Below are 15,249 nucleotides of genomic sequence, written 5' to 3'. Positions count from 1 at the left end.
AAACTAGAATAGGTATTCTGTCACGCTGACGGCTAGAAGAGAAGGATCCCGTGTCAATGGCACACCCTCCAATTGTGGATCTCCCTTACCTACAGCTTGTTCACCAGAGCCCTGATCAGGGTGTTGACCAGGCCGGGAGTGTTGACTCAGAAGACAGATGACTTTCGGCACATGCAAACCGAGTATTGCAAAAGCTGTCTTCCACCCGTGTGCTAGTAGCTCACAGTTAGTCTCCAGCAGCCCTGCTCTCCGGCTGCAAACATCTCATTAGACTAATGCATTCAGCACAGGCAGAACACTCGATTTACCATAGCTACAGCAATGAATTTCCATTACGATGACAGCTTCAACCACATCATGTCCGGAAAACCAGCCAACCACTGGCTTTTAAAGAACACACACATTTTACATGCAGAAAACGAGGCCTGTGTGTGTGCGTGTGTGTGTTTCGTGTTTCCTTCCTCTTAGCAGCCCAACTCAGAGAAATGTGCAATGTAGCTTTTTGTCGACACGAGCTGCAAGGTAATGACACTTCTGCTTCTTTGGTAGTTACGTCCTTGTAATAACCTGAATTATGTCACAATTGTCAGAATGGGTGTTTCCAACATTTCAGTTTTCATTACCCCTCCTCTGTTGCCATAGAAACCAGACTGTAACATCATCTCTTTGTCCCAGTCCTACAGCAGTGAGGGCCAACACTGGGCTTGTAAGATAGTGGTGATCTGACAGAGTGAGTGTTTCACTTCAGACAAAAAAAAAGGGAAATGTTCCAACGACATCATCATTCAGGAGAGCCTGTGTGTTGGCCAGAGGAGTGAGCCTATGCAGGTGAACACACCATAGCTGTACATATTAACTCTGCAGCTGCCTATAACACCTGTGCACAGGTCATTAACACTAAGCCCTGACTTTGGCTCCACATCTGTGTGTGTAAGAGCATAAGTGTTTCTATACTCCCAAATATGTTTGCAGTCTGCGTAGGGTGGATGTCCCTTATGCAAGAAAAGGGCTACTATCCATCCTCAATGCCCTGCTGCCTTCTCTGGGACAAATCAGTTTATATTGGTAAAGGGACTTTTTCTTGTTTCCTTTTGCAAAATAGAGCAAGGCTCCCTGTAGCCCATTTCATTCACTCAGGATTCTGGGGTAGTCACAAGTATTTCCTACAAGATGAAACGCAGCCCACACAGCCTTATTCCTGAGGATGGGCTGCAAGCATGTTCAGCCAGGACTAAATATCAACCAGCATTAATTAAGGCTTGGGCTTAGGCCACAACTTGGTTAGCTACTGAGAATATTTAAAAACGCAATATGACTTAAGGTTTTTCTGAATACACATACAAAGTCACATTAGAAAAAAATACTTTTCTCTCCTCTAATTATGAAGACAGGGGAAATTAATTTTTTTGAAGTCAAAGCATTACACAAGAAATCAAGCCATCATCCAATTTTGTTTTATGTGAGAAAAGGCAGGTTTGGTAGTTTTTCATTTGAGTCACTTCATATAAGTTGATTTCGTGAAGAAAGGAAGAGGAAGGGGTAGGAAGGAAGAAGGAGAAAAGAAAGTAGAACCCGTTGGATGATTTAACTTTGGCCTGTATCTTTGTCCCAGAGTCTGTTGTGGTTCTGCCTGTGACTCAGACATAATCCTACACCACATCCAGCTGTGAAGCACCTTCAGTGAGCTGAGACACTAGGCCAGTCCTCACTTTAAAATGTTTCTTCTGATAAATAAAACAAATCTTTCTTAAGGAACCAAAATTATACCCCCATCCCCATTTAAAAAAAAAAAAAAAAAAAGGTTTAATGGAATCTGTCCCCCAGAAAGGAGTTTTTCATTTTCCTTCCTAGCTCTGAGCAGGCTTCTGATCCCGGTCCTTGGAGTCATACTTCCTGGCTTCCTCCCAGATGTCCTGTCATTGTGCTTGTCCTTAAGACAGGTGTGCCCAGATGTAGGAATTGCCACCCAATGGGTCAACTTGGCAGTGATGCCTGCATTTGAAGCTAAATAAAGCTGGTCAACTTTAAATATATGTACATATATTTTAAATAGATAGATAATAGATAGATACAGATATCACTGGGATTTCTTTCTTTCTGTAACCAGGACCATAGGCCTTAAGAAATTAAACCAATGTTTAAAAAAAAATACCTAATACTCTTAATTCCAGAAAATTTTAAGATAAACATGTAAAAGTAAAGAAATCCGATAGGATGTCTGGGATTAACTAAAGGATCTTTTAAGAAGAAAAGGGGCCTCCTCTGAGCTAATAGCTCTAAATCTTCTACATCCCTGATGACAATCAGGTTGCTTAGGTTGGGCCATGACAATTTTCTTTGGCACTCTGGTTACATTTCTCCCTTAGACCAACACAGCTTGCTCCACTCTTCCCACACAAATATCACTTGGGTGGTGCTTAGTAAGAGGTGACCAGAAAACAGGTTAATTGGGGTGGGGGTGTCTCAAATGCAAATATATTTAGAGTCACCCATATTTGAAGAGTAACCTTTCTGTGGGCTACTGGCAAAGCCACCATTCACACCAAAACCAATCATTGTCCTTAAAAGGTATGTTTTCCAACAGGAGCATCAAGTTGACTGTCTGTCTTGAACTGAGGATCAATTCTATTGCAGAAAAACCTTTGTTACAATGATAATGGCTAAGGTTTACTGAAGAATTACAGTTTCATACAGTATCCCATTTACAACAACCCTATGAAGTAGGTGTTATGTATCATTTCAATATTACAGATAAGGAAACTGAGACTTGCGCACGTTAAAAACCTTGCAGAAGGTCACGGTACTCAGAAATGGTAGATACAGGATTGACTCAGGCAATCTGTTCCCATCGTCCCATCACCTGGGCTCCTGACGCTGCCCCTTTGTTCCATCTCTGCTGTTAACCCAATGATGTTAATGACGTTGGCTGAATCGTTGACTTTCTTTAAAATGGAGGTGATAATCGGAGATCAGAGCATCTTTGTGGTCCCTCAGGGTCTGACATTCTCCAATCCTTTGGATGGCCTTCCCTGCCAGGCTGGAAGCCTGGAACAGACCCACACTTTGGGCTGGAGGAGGGCTTTCTTGTGGCTGAGGCTACAGCCACAATTACCAAGAGGCCAAGAACACTTTCTCACTAGGATAATACCTGGGAAACTAGTGCTTTGGATTACCAATTTGGGGCAGAGGTAAAGAGGAGAGAACGTGGAGAAAGGAAGAAAAGCCAAGATTCCATTCTTGAAGTAGGAATGAGGGACCCGCCTACACACTCAAGGGGCCCCACATCTTGGGTTCCACATGTTCAACCCCCTCTGCCTTATGTGTCCTTGAAAGCTTAGGAACCTCCTTCAAGGCTCTGGAAAGTGTGAGGCTTACGATTATCACTTTGTCAAAAGAGCGAAAGGTTAACCTGCTTAGTGAGCTAAGAGTGGACTTCAGATCTTTTGGCTCCTCAGTCTCACTTCTTCAACCCAAAGTCCTGCCCTCCCTGCCCTCCTGTCCATGCTTGAACTACTCAAGCAGAGACATTTTGAAATTAAAGGCAAAACTGTTCTTTGTAGTGAGAAGCAACTAAGTGTTCAATAAAAAAGAGGTTACCTAAGAAAATGTATTATATGACCACCCTACAGAGTACAAAATGTAAGCACCAGAAAAGATGTCATAGAAGAAAACAGAATGATGTGAAAAACAATGTTTTCAATATATGATGGCTAAAAAAAATGTAGGTTACAAAACAATATGCAGAACGGAATCTTATTTTTAAAAAATAATGATTTGCAAAATATGGGAGAGATGCTAAAGGTAATGATTCTTTGGTGGTAGAATTATAAATGATTTTTCTTTTTACTTTCTTTTTTACGTTTACTACAAAGGAACACCTAGTTTTGGGGGGGATAATAAAAACTTGTGTGAAGGACTGGGTGTGTAGCTCAGTGATACAGCACTTGCCTGCATATACAAAGAGGACCTCAGATCAATCTGTGGCACTACAGAAAAAAAATAAAATAAAAGTTATGTGAATTAATTGATTGATTAGTAACAATCTTTCCTTGTCATATTTGTTTATATTTCTCATAAATCTTAAATTGCTATTAAAATATAAGTAAGCTGGGGGAACACCTGTAATCCCAGGAGCTTGGGAGGGAGCGGCAGGAGGATCACAAGTTCAAGGCTGGCCTCAGCAACTTAGCAAGACCCTAAGCAACTTAACAAGATCTTTTCTCAAAATAAAAAATAAAAAGGGATGGGGATGTGGCTCAGTGGTTGAGCACCCCTAGATTCAATCCCTGGTACCAAATAAATACATAATAAAATAAAAAAATAATACCTTTGTCTTCCCAGGAGTTGTAGGTTACATTCAGCAACTGCCTTGGCCAGGACTTCAAGTTTGAAGATGTCCTTCAACTCACCCAAGCCATCCTGTTGTCCTTTATTCTGAGTTTCAACCTTTTGAATATTTTGGGGTCCCTAAAGGATACTCAGCACAGCCAATAGAAAATCTGGGGCAGACTTCCTATCTTACCCCACCCAAGGATCATACCAGAGTTTATTTTTAGTACAGCTATGTGCTAAAGACATAGGAAGTTGGAATGAAGTAAAAATCACTTCCATCCCAAAGCAAGGGCGACTCACTCAGGTTCTCCTGGACCCAGTACTGGTCATTTGAAGACAGGGCTTCCTATCTGTGTGGCTCTGGACCTGTGATTCTGGCTGACATATAGGGATTATCGTAGTGGAAATTTTTGTCTCAAGGTCTGGTGAGCGCATAGCCCAAAGACTGTCATTCCAGGCTAGTGTCTGGTAACTGAGCTGGAATGGTGAGGGCATACCCAACATCGGCACTTATCTTTGGTTGCAAAGCTGTAAATTCCACGATGACCGGGAATGAATCTTGTTCTCCACTGTATCCCCATCAGGCAATGCAGTGCATGTTCTGTGGTAGGAAATCAACAGTAATTATTACTGAATGAATGAAACTAGGAGTTAAAGTGGTGACAATCTTAATGTTATCACAGATTCTCAGATCAAATTCCTCCCCATCCCCCAAAAAAGTAACTGATTTAAGATGTCAGTTATCAAAAAAAAAAAAAAATCATTATTTGTCACAATTGAAAGGAAGGCTTCTGAACTGGGAATGTGGCTCAGTGGTAGAGTGCTTGCCTGATAGGAAGACTTCTTTTTACTCTCTCTCTCCTCCATGAGCTATTAAAATGCTATCTTCTTGTGATCCCTTCTGCTTTGAATTGTGTTTCTTTGAAACAAATGAGCTTCTCTTCAAGATGCATACAGGTTATTTACAAGTGCTTGTGCTCACGTGTGCAAGTGCATGCACGGAGCACGCATGCACATGTGCAATGCTGGAAATAGACCCCAGGGTCTCGTGCATACCAGGCAAATGCTCTACTGCTGAGCAGCATCCTCAGTCCTCAAAGCACTTTTGACTATTATATCGGTTTTCGTTTTCCTCCCAAGATTTTTTCCCCAAGTTAGACATGTGAAACAAACCCTAGAGTGCTGAGAAACTTCTGGAAGGGGAGAATGAAAGCCTCAGACAAATCTCTACGTGTACTCCGAAGAAGCAGAAAGATTCAAATAAAGTAACGGTATATGTAATTTCAGCTGATAAAAATTACCACTTCTGGGCTGAGTTTCTAAGAAAGGTGATAGGGGCACATGTGTGTGTGTGTGTGTGTGTATTGTGTGTGGAGAGAGAGAGAGAGAGAGAGAGAGAGAGAGAGAGAGAGAGAGCGCGAGCGCAAGACTCTACATTTTTAAATTTTTCATTTAGAAAACTGCCTTTTCGGGTTTCCTGTAGTTTCTAAAATAAAGTCATGGATCACCTGAGGCTCCATTTCTATTTGAGGAACCTCTCCAAGATGGGCCCCTCTGTTACCAAACACACCCTTGTCCTAGGAACAAAGCTTGAACCTGAATGCAGACCATGTAGTCTGAAATTTTTATTCTCTAATAAAAAGCAGCTGGTTGGTGAATGAAAAGCAGCTGATTAATAAATCCCTCTTACAGACAACCAACTTCAGTGTGGACCCTTTCTCTAATAAACCCAATGAGGTAAAAGCGGGGCACAGAGACCGGGTCTGGGGAAAAGAAATGTCCGAGAGAAGAAGGAAGGAAGGTTGCAAGTAAACAAAAACAACTCAGACTGGCTTTTAAAATACAGAGCATTTACCAGCAGGGTAAATGCTGGTGATTTCGGGTGAGGCTGATTCAAGAGTTCAGTGATCCTCTCTGGAGGCTGAGGCAGGAGAATCAAAGGTTCAAGGCCAGCCTCAGCAACTTATTGAGACCCTGTCTCAATATAAAAAAATAAAAAGTGCTGAGGATGTTGCTCAGTGGTTAAGAACCCCTGGGTTCAATCCCCTCGTGCCAAAAAAATTTAAAAATAAATTTAAAAAAAAGAAAAAGAAAAAGAAAGAAAAGAAAAGCTCTCAATGATGTCAGCGAAGATCTGATCCAAATTATCTTGTGCCTGGATACCCACAAGGCCACAAATGGTTGCCAGTAGTTTCCAGGTCTCGTGCTTCCCCATTCCCCATTCCCTCCCATCCACACAGGAGCAAACTAACTTCTTCCTTAGAACATACTCGTGACACCCCTCTCATTTCATTGACTGTAATTGGGCCGCGTCCCATCCCTGAAGTAATGACTGGCACCAGAATATCCTGATCGGCTCCTAACCTCCTTTAAAACGCGGGTTTGGGGTGGGGGTTGCTCTGCTCTCCGCCCGCCCCTACTGGAGCTTCCTGGGGTGGGGGGATGGGAACGTGAATGAGAACTGAGTTGCTCTTCCTTAGCAATTAATGCTAAGGGGCCAAAATCAGCAAGAAGGGACTGACTAGGAGGTGGGGCGGGAGCGACCTGGGAGACGAGGAGCGCACGCAGCGGGAGAATGTTGGGGTGCCCTGCGCCGCACTCGTGACCCCGGCTCCTGCCGCCTTCTCAGACACCGATCTTCAGGAAAGACCACAGAAATGATGAAATGCTTGATGTGGTTGAATTTCTTGGTAGAAACTGATGAAGACTCTGAGTTTTGCATCCTGGGTCACCGCAGGTGAAACCAAGATAACTCGTGAGAATCCGGAGGCCCGTCCCGGGATTGTGAAACGTCAGCCTGGGGAAGCAGGCTGCCCTGCAGGGAGGACCCTGCGAAACCCAGAATGTATGGGGCAGAAGGGCCGCCACTGCCAAAGGAGCCACAGGCCGCTAAGCGGCAGTGTTGAGTTGAACGGCAGCTTTATTTTCTCCGGTGCTGGGAATCGAACCCGGTCCGAACATGCTGGAATGGGAAGATGAAAGCCTCAGACAAATCTCAGACAAAAAAAAAAAGATTTCAAGTCAGGTAAGAGCGCATGCAATTTCAGCTGATTGAAAAAACCACCGCCAGGCAAGCCCTGACCACTGCGCCGCATCCCCAGCCCTGAACCAAGGCTTTTAACAGACTGGCCTGGTCTTCGGAAGAGGAGGGCTGGACTGTACTCTCCAGCGGGTTGAGTCTCAATCTTACGCTTTGGGATAAGTGCTGTGGCTGCTGGGATTGCCTGGCATGTGAGTTTGGGGGCGGAGGCTAAGAGCAGCCCCCGTAGGAAGGGAATTGGTGAAGAGCTGATCTGTCCTCTTGAACCTAGTGGAAGCACCAGCAGCTTGGGAACCCGGCAGCGGGAGCAGAGGAGCTGGTGAGCAGCCTCCCTCCAGCTTGGGGGCTGAGAGGATGCCGTGAAGGGCATGAACTGCTGGATTTGGACTGTAACAGAACGTGGCAGCCTCTGGGAAGGTGCCCTCTGACTGACCTTCCAGCGATCAAAACCAGCATCACCTTTGGACCAAGTAGGAAACCCAGAAAGTTAGGAGGATTCTGGAGAGAGATGCCAGGCTTCCCCCATTTTGTGAGAAAAGAGTCCAGTCCACAGTTACATCCCTATGAACCCTAAAAGAGAAGTGAATAACCAAACCTGAAGATAAAAAGAAATTTTAACAGGAATGTCCCAGTTTTATGGGAAGCTCAGTGGCCAAGTGCAGGAATTCTGACTGTGACCCCAGCCAAGAAGCTCAAGCCCTATCCTGTGTGCTTTAGCTTCTCACGCATTCAAGAGGGATTCACAGTTAGGACAGAGATCATATACATAATTGGCACATACACATTAGATGCTCTGATAAGGAAAGAGGAATTTTAGCAGTGTAAACACACCGAGGCGAGCAGAAGAGAATGGGGTAAGAGCACAAAATTATAGAAGCTGTGAGTCAGATGGGCATTGTAACAGGCCTGAGAGATCTGAGGAATATGACCATTTAATCTGAAATGGGGCATCCGAGAAGCATACTGGTCATGTCATGGGGCCCAGATAGGCTCTGAAACTGGGGTCCCAGGGATCTATAAACGTTGAAGGGAGGGAACTAAGAACAAGGCGGGATCTCCTTCACAGCCCTGTACTGCTGATAACGGCCCCTCAGCCCTGGCAGAATACAGGTTTACTCTGATCTTGAGGGCCAGGCATAGTCCAAGGGAGAGGTGCTATACCAAAAGAAAATTGAGAGAAAGTTCCCATCCTTAGAAGTGAGACCAACAGTCCCTGCCCACTCACTTGTTCAACTGTGCACAGGGAGGCTTATACCCCCAGGAGGGACTTCAGAGGAGGCTTCCTTGGGGAAACCGACCTGCTCCCAACACTGACAATTGGGACTCCTATGCAAGACATGGAGCCAGCAGATGCCCCTCCAGTGAAGGCCACTGGCGACAGCACATGAACAGCTTCTGATCACAATTTAAGGGCTGAACTAAGAGTGAGCCTCTGGCATGAAAGAGATCAAAACCAACAAACAGGGAGAAAAGGAACCTGGAGAAAACAAACAGAATTCAAGGAGGAAAAAAATTAAGTTATGACTAATATCCTGGAAGACAAAATATAACATTTATATCAATAACATCCCGGAAGACAAAATATATTTCATGGATAACACGAGAATGGATTGCTATATTTCATAAAGACATTAAAAGATGGGAAAATTTAAAATATGAGAACAGAAATGGAAAATTTACTTGAAGGATCAGAAGATAGTACTGAGAAAACTTCCAAGGTAGCAGAAAAAAAAGTTGAAGAGGTAAAACAGAAGATACAGAAAGATGGGTGCGGGAGGTGTATGGCAGACCAGGGCCAGGGAAGGGGTCTGCGGATGTGAGACTCTTATTCCCCCGAATGTCCCCTCTTATAGGTTTATTTTAGCCAGTTTTTTTTTGTTGTTGTTGTTGTATTTTGATATCCCCTTGGAGGAACAATGGGCTTGGACACACTAGTCCGGCATTTTGCTGACATGAATAATCTTAAGTGAATTTCAACTGCAGCATTAGGAAACCATGCTATATTGAAAAACTATGTTAATTGGAACACGGTTGCTCTCTCATTTGAAAATACTTGGGCAGGGAAACACGCTGAAGACCTACTGATAGGCATAGGTGCCAGCACAGGATGTGTCCTGCAGGTCAGAGAGGCAGCGAGTCTCTACTCTGGGAGCTTTATCCCTTGACCTCCCGAGGCCACATCATGAACATGTTAACTAACAGGACTACACTGCAGGTACCCCATCATCCAGGCCCAGCATCCAAGTTCCAGAATGGAATCTGTCACCACATGACACGACTTCTGGACTTTCCAACCCAGGGCTACCCACGATGGGGGCCTCCCAAGCAGCACCCTGGCCTCTGCATAAGGAATCATCTGCCTCCTCCCATGGGATGAGGGTAGCTCTCCCTCTGAACACCTTTGACTTCCCAGACAGGTGTGGTGACTCCTCAAACAGGTGATGACATCTATTAATCAGCATTTCAATTCATGCAAAACAAAACAAATACATATTATCTTAATATAATTTCTCATTTTCTCAAAAGAAATGAGAATCAGGATAACATGTTCCAGAGCTCAGTTAGAATCTATTGAAATGTAGCTATTTCCTATGGATGTGTCTTGTTAAACCCTGCATATTTGGGAAGTTGTCCAGGCTAGAAACGCCACAATTGTTCTTGTTCAACTGGGATACCACCTAAGGCTGTGACGTTTGGAGTACTACATTTCTCAGAGCCATTATTCTTACAGTGATGTATTTCCAATCTCTCATGTGACCTTTACCCCTTCAAACATTGTAAATTTTACATGCATCCTGTTCTGAAGCTCACCCTGGGGAGTTTTTGACTCCCAGTCTTAACTGCACCCCATGGCCCTATTTCTCAGGAGACATCATATAACCATCATGGCTCACAGATTATCTTCAGCCCAGTTGAGCCAGGGCAGTGGGGTAGGTTTCAGAAAGGCCAAAGAAAGTGCCCAGAGACAGCTTGGGAGACACGTGGTTGATTGAGGGCCAGCTCACAAGAGATCAATGACTGCTCTAAGAAGAGTCCAGTGGCGACAGGCTGAACAGATAGCACCTCTATCCATCAAGATACTTTGCCAAGTGGCACTTTCTCTCCCTTATGGTGTTTTGTCCAGTGGCAGTTTGTTGAACAAGAAGTATGTACCCTTTCCACAGTGCCTTCAGTTCCATGCCAGTCACCACTGGCATGAGAGAGAGTTTTGTATGTTAGGCTGCAGAGTGATGACATCATCAGCATTGGCTTGCTTAGTCTGCTTGTATGACACGTATCTCATTATTGCCTTAACTTGGCTGGGTTTATGGGAACAGAAAGGGGGCACTCGGGGACATGGTGTTTCACTGTTTCCTTTTCTTTAAGGATGATACACATATCCAGTAAGTGAAATTGGGAGCACGCTGTCATTCTTAGTGGATTTTCAGAGTGTACTTTGGACCACAGCAGCATCTGCAGCCAGCTCTGTCGGATGCGTTGTCCACCCCAGCCATCAGTCTGGCCCTCGTGTCCTCTAGTTCAAATGTCTCAAGATGAACAACTTCATCCTCACCATCGCAGGACAGCAAGTAGGAGTGATTTGTTCCAGAATAATGGGGAACGACATTCCAGAATGACAGGTGCCAAATGGACCTAGACAGTTGCCCACCCTGGAGGGAGGTCCCTAAAGGAAAATGCAAAACTGGGAGGGAGGCAGCTTGAATGTGGTGAGAGAATTAAAGTTCACGAGGATAGTTTGGGTATACATTTGAGATGGATACTTGGAAAACCAAGCAAACAAGCAAAAAAGAGAGACACAGAGAAACAATTATTAACTTGAAAAGGGAAGGAAAGAAGGAGAAAGAAAAAGAAAATGAAGTTAAAAATACCAATAATACACTATATGGCTCAGTTCCAAATAATATATACACAAAACAATATAATCACTAAGTACTGATTTTACTAAAATCATGATATAACTTCATTGGGGAGGGGGGAAGGAGAGGTGAAAGGAGCTAAACTCATCTTTCAAAGTAGGCATTTAATAGGCTAAGTTTTAAACAACAAAGAATCAAGAAATAGCAGCATATGCAGGTTAATTAGCCAGATGTGGTGGCACCTGCCTGTAATCCCAGTGACTTGGGAAACTGAGGCAGGAGGATTGAGAGTTCAAAGCCAACCTCAGCAAAAGCGAGGTGCTAAGCAACTCAGTGAGACCCTGTTTCTAAATAAAATTCAAAATTAGGGCAGGGAAAGTGGCTCAGTGGTCGAGTGCCCCTGAGTTCAATCCCCCATACTGCCTCCCACCAAAAAAACAGATTAATTAGATATTTAGTGGCAAATACCACAAGAACTTGCTAAAAACATAACTGCCATTAGAAAAAAGGAATGGGGAATAGGGAAATGCTATTTTTGATATCAATCTTGTAGAATTATTTGCCTTCTTAATTTCCTTCTTGATAGATGTCACATAATTTAAAGCATTAAATTAAAAATGGTAAGCATTTTCTTTAAAAATGTCAGAAGATACAGAAAAAAGGAGACAAAGAAAGCCATTATTCTTCTATTTCTGAGGGTGGAGGAGCTCATAAGTAATATGAACATGACTTCATTTTAACCTAAGAAAAACTGTAATTTCAAAAATGATAAAATTAAGTTATAAATTAAAATAAAAATTATAAACTCAATTTAAAAATTTAAGCCTAATATGACTGCTTTTCTTGATAAACAATTTCCATATTATTACACATGCCTTATGAAAATACTTAATCTTTGCTCTTCTGGTGGACACTGGAATTTTTTTTCTTGAAGCATTTCTATTATAGAGGGAACTGTGAAGAGCCCAGAACAGTGCCTGCCACATACTAGGCACTCAATAAATGTTTGTGAAATGATAAACAAATGTGAAATAGCAATTCATTAAGCACTTGTATCTAGTGTCCTAGGTTCACAGAACTCTGAATCCAGTGGAAGAGTTCCAGCCTGTGCCCTCTTTACTAATGGGTCCTGGTCTGAGATAAATGTGACCAGGAAACACCTGTAATAGACAGATTCTACGATCACTAGGGCAGTTTTGCCCTATCTAGCATGTTAGATGCTCGCAGATCCCTGAGCACCAAGCATCCTTCTAACTGACACTAGCTTGAAACCACAGGGAATCTGCATGGTAATAGGTAACAGGTAACAGATGGCCTCTGAGTGCCAGGCAGTACTTCAGGCTTAGTTTATCAAATAGATCAAACGCTTTACCATCAAGGGAACTTATTTTCCACTGCAGGGAAACAGATGATAAGAAAGATAAATAAGTAAAATGTGTATATGTTAACTGGCAATGAGTGTTAAGAAGGAAAAGTAAGGAGGGAAGGTGGATGGGGAGGGTCAGCAATGCTATGAGGGGGAGAGGGCTGTAATTAAAATTAGAGTTCCCCAGAAAGTCTCAGGGATGGGGAGTAGAGGGGTTAGGACCCGAAGGTGCTGAGGAGGGAGGGACCTCTCCTAGCCCCAGCTGCCCAGCTGCAATGCAGGGTGGAAGGGGGGTATCCCACAGTATCAGCCTGCTCCTGTGAACCCCTTGCCCACCACACCACATTTTGGCCTGGTGACCTCGGTCAAGTTTCCTAACCTCTTCCTGGGCCCTTCAGAGTGAGAGTGATGTTAACTCATAATAGATATGAAGATCTGGAAGACTAAATTCTTTGCTCTCCCCTATGACTTTTGTGATGTCACCAGAGAAGCATCACACCCCCATCTGTCTGCTCAATCCCCAAACACTGTCTCCCTCCTGCCCCCCATTAGATTGCATCAGAGGATGTAAAGTGAAGGGTCATCAGCACTGAGTCACAGCAGTAATTGACGAATAGTTAAAGAGGTAGAGTTACAGTTATCACCTTTCTAATAGGTAAAGATTCTTTCCCTTTTTATTCTAAAATGGTCTCCTGCTATAAATCAGCAAGCTAACACTTGCCCGGAGCTATTGCGTGCCAGACGCTTTGCTGGCGCAGGGGAAACCAGAGCAGACTTCTGCACAGTGGATCTCATGGTCGCAGACAGCAGCAAAAATACTGTTTTCCATCTGAGCCGCCTGGATTCAAATTCTGACCCTGACATGTGTTGGGTGAGTAACTTTTGGCAGAGTACCTAACCTAACCTGTATATGCTTCAGGCTCCACATCTGCAAAAGAAGAGCACAAATAAATGAGTCGTACGTATTACATGAATGAACACATTCAAAATGCTGAGACAAGACCTGGCATGTCAAAGGCACTCAATAAATGTCAGCTTGAAAAATGATATAAATAGTATATAAAATTTTAGGAACATTTACAACATCTAGTTTTCACAGAGGTCCTGGGTGGAGAGAGCTCACGCCCACAGGCCTGACCTGTGCAAGTAGAGATGGGTTCCTGCTCCACACAACCCCATTTGCATCAAATGATTTATACAGAGATGAAGGGCCCGCCTATGAGTGGTCAGAAATATCATCCCAGTGCCCCTTTAGAAGGTCTTCACTCGAAAATGTAAAACAAATCTAGAACTGGCTTCATCAAACTTAGAGCAACATATTTTGCAGCCATCTTGAAACTCAGCAAAGTGCCCCTGACCACTATATATTCCAAAGTACAGAGAAGTGCCTTTCCCAAGTGCCTTGTTGAAAATACCCCCAGGAAAACAACCCCCTCCAATTGCCACTTGCCCACACCTTTATCCAACTGTCTGCTGTGCCACTGACCTGCTGGTGACTTCTGTGATGTGGTCACCTACAGAGGAGGACTGAAGAAGAGCAGTACACCAGAGGCACATTTGGCTTTGGGAGAGAACAAACATGTTTCCAGGTGGGGAAAGTATGCCCAAGCTCCCAAAACCTGACTGGAGGGGAAGGGAAAGAAGCATTGCACACCGTGGGGTTCATAAGAATTAGGGCAATCACAAATCAAGAGAGTGGAAGTTTCAGGGCCAGGGCTGCTGGAAATATCCCATGGGCTAGCCTGGGCATCTGTACCCTCCACTCCCTCCACCTTGAAGTGAGAGAAAATAAAACAAGGAAAACATTTAAAAACCAAAGAAAAGAGTAATAATGGTACATTGAATAGGGGAAATAGCCATCAGAATGCAAATGATTATGTGTTTGCTAAAGAAGAGGTAGATGGAAGATGGAAGATAGAAAAGAGTTTAAAACATAATGTTAACCATGACACAAAGCAGTTAAGTGATGGGAAACAGACACAAATGTGTGTAAGGAGGAGTAAAGAAAATGATGAGTCCGACGTAGAAAGCACAATGGACAGATGAGCATATGTGGCAAGAGGGCATCAGTAGGAAGAGAGGCAGGAGAAAGAGTGTCGCTGGCCAGGTACAGAGGCCATTATGTAAAATAATGTTCTATGTGAAATCTTTTTACCTTACACATATTGAGGGGGAAAAAAACTATGTGCTCTCAATGTATCAAGAAGCTGTTGGTGGTGCATGCCTGTAATCCCAATGACTTGGGAGGCCGAGTCAGGAAGATTTCAAGTTCAAGGCTAACCCCAGCAACTTAGCAAGACCCTGTCTCAAAATTTAAAATTAGTAGGGCTGGAGATGTTTCTCAGTGTAGAGTGCCTTTGGGTTCCATCTCCAGGACCAGAAGAAGAATTGAAAAAAAAAGGTGGAGGAAGCAGCAGCAGCAGCTAAGGACTGAAATGAGTTGCAGGTACCCATAAGCAGTCACCACCCTCAGACATTCTAAAAGATGTGCCACCGAGATAGGTGGTAAGCCCCAGCTCCAGCTGGATGGAGGCTTCCTTACTTTGTCAAATGACTTTATTTTGAAAGACAGGATCCAATTTTTTTTCCCAAGCATCCACCTCTGGAGACCCAAATTGCACTGACAGTCACGGTGTGTGGGGGGGGGGGCGGGG

The 15,249-nt window shown here is 43.7% G+C and overlaps 1 protein-coding gene across 1 annotated transcript in view; it reads right to left on the bottom strand.

The window, feature by feature from the left end:
* Positions 1-268, bottom strand: part of SCML4 (Scm polycomb group protein like 4) — a gene marked incomplete at its 5' end in the record, with an annotated part of 99,163 nt that extends 98,895 nt beyond the window's left edge. The window contains 2 exon segments of the mRNA XM_079146312.1: positions 90-253; positions 255-268. Coding sequence (XP_079002438.1) covers positions 90-253; positions 255-268 — 178 coding nt within the window.
* Positions 269-15,249: the final 14,981 nt, after the last annotated feature.

Source organism: Sciurus vulgaris (assembly GCF_902686455.1).
Source record: "Sciurus vulgaris genome assembly, chromosome: 7".
Taxonomy (NCBI): domain Eukaryota; kingdom Metazoa; phylum Chordata; class Mammalia; order Rodentia; family Sciuridae; genus Sciurus; species Sciurus vulgaris.
This window is presented reverse-complemented; position numbering and strand designations above follow the sequence as displayed.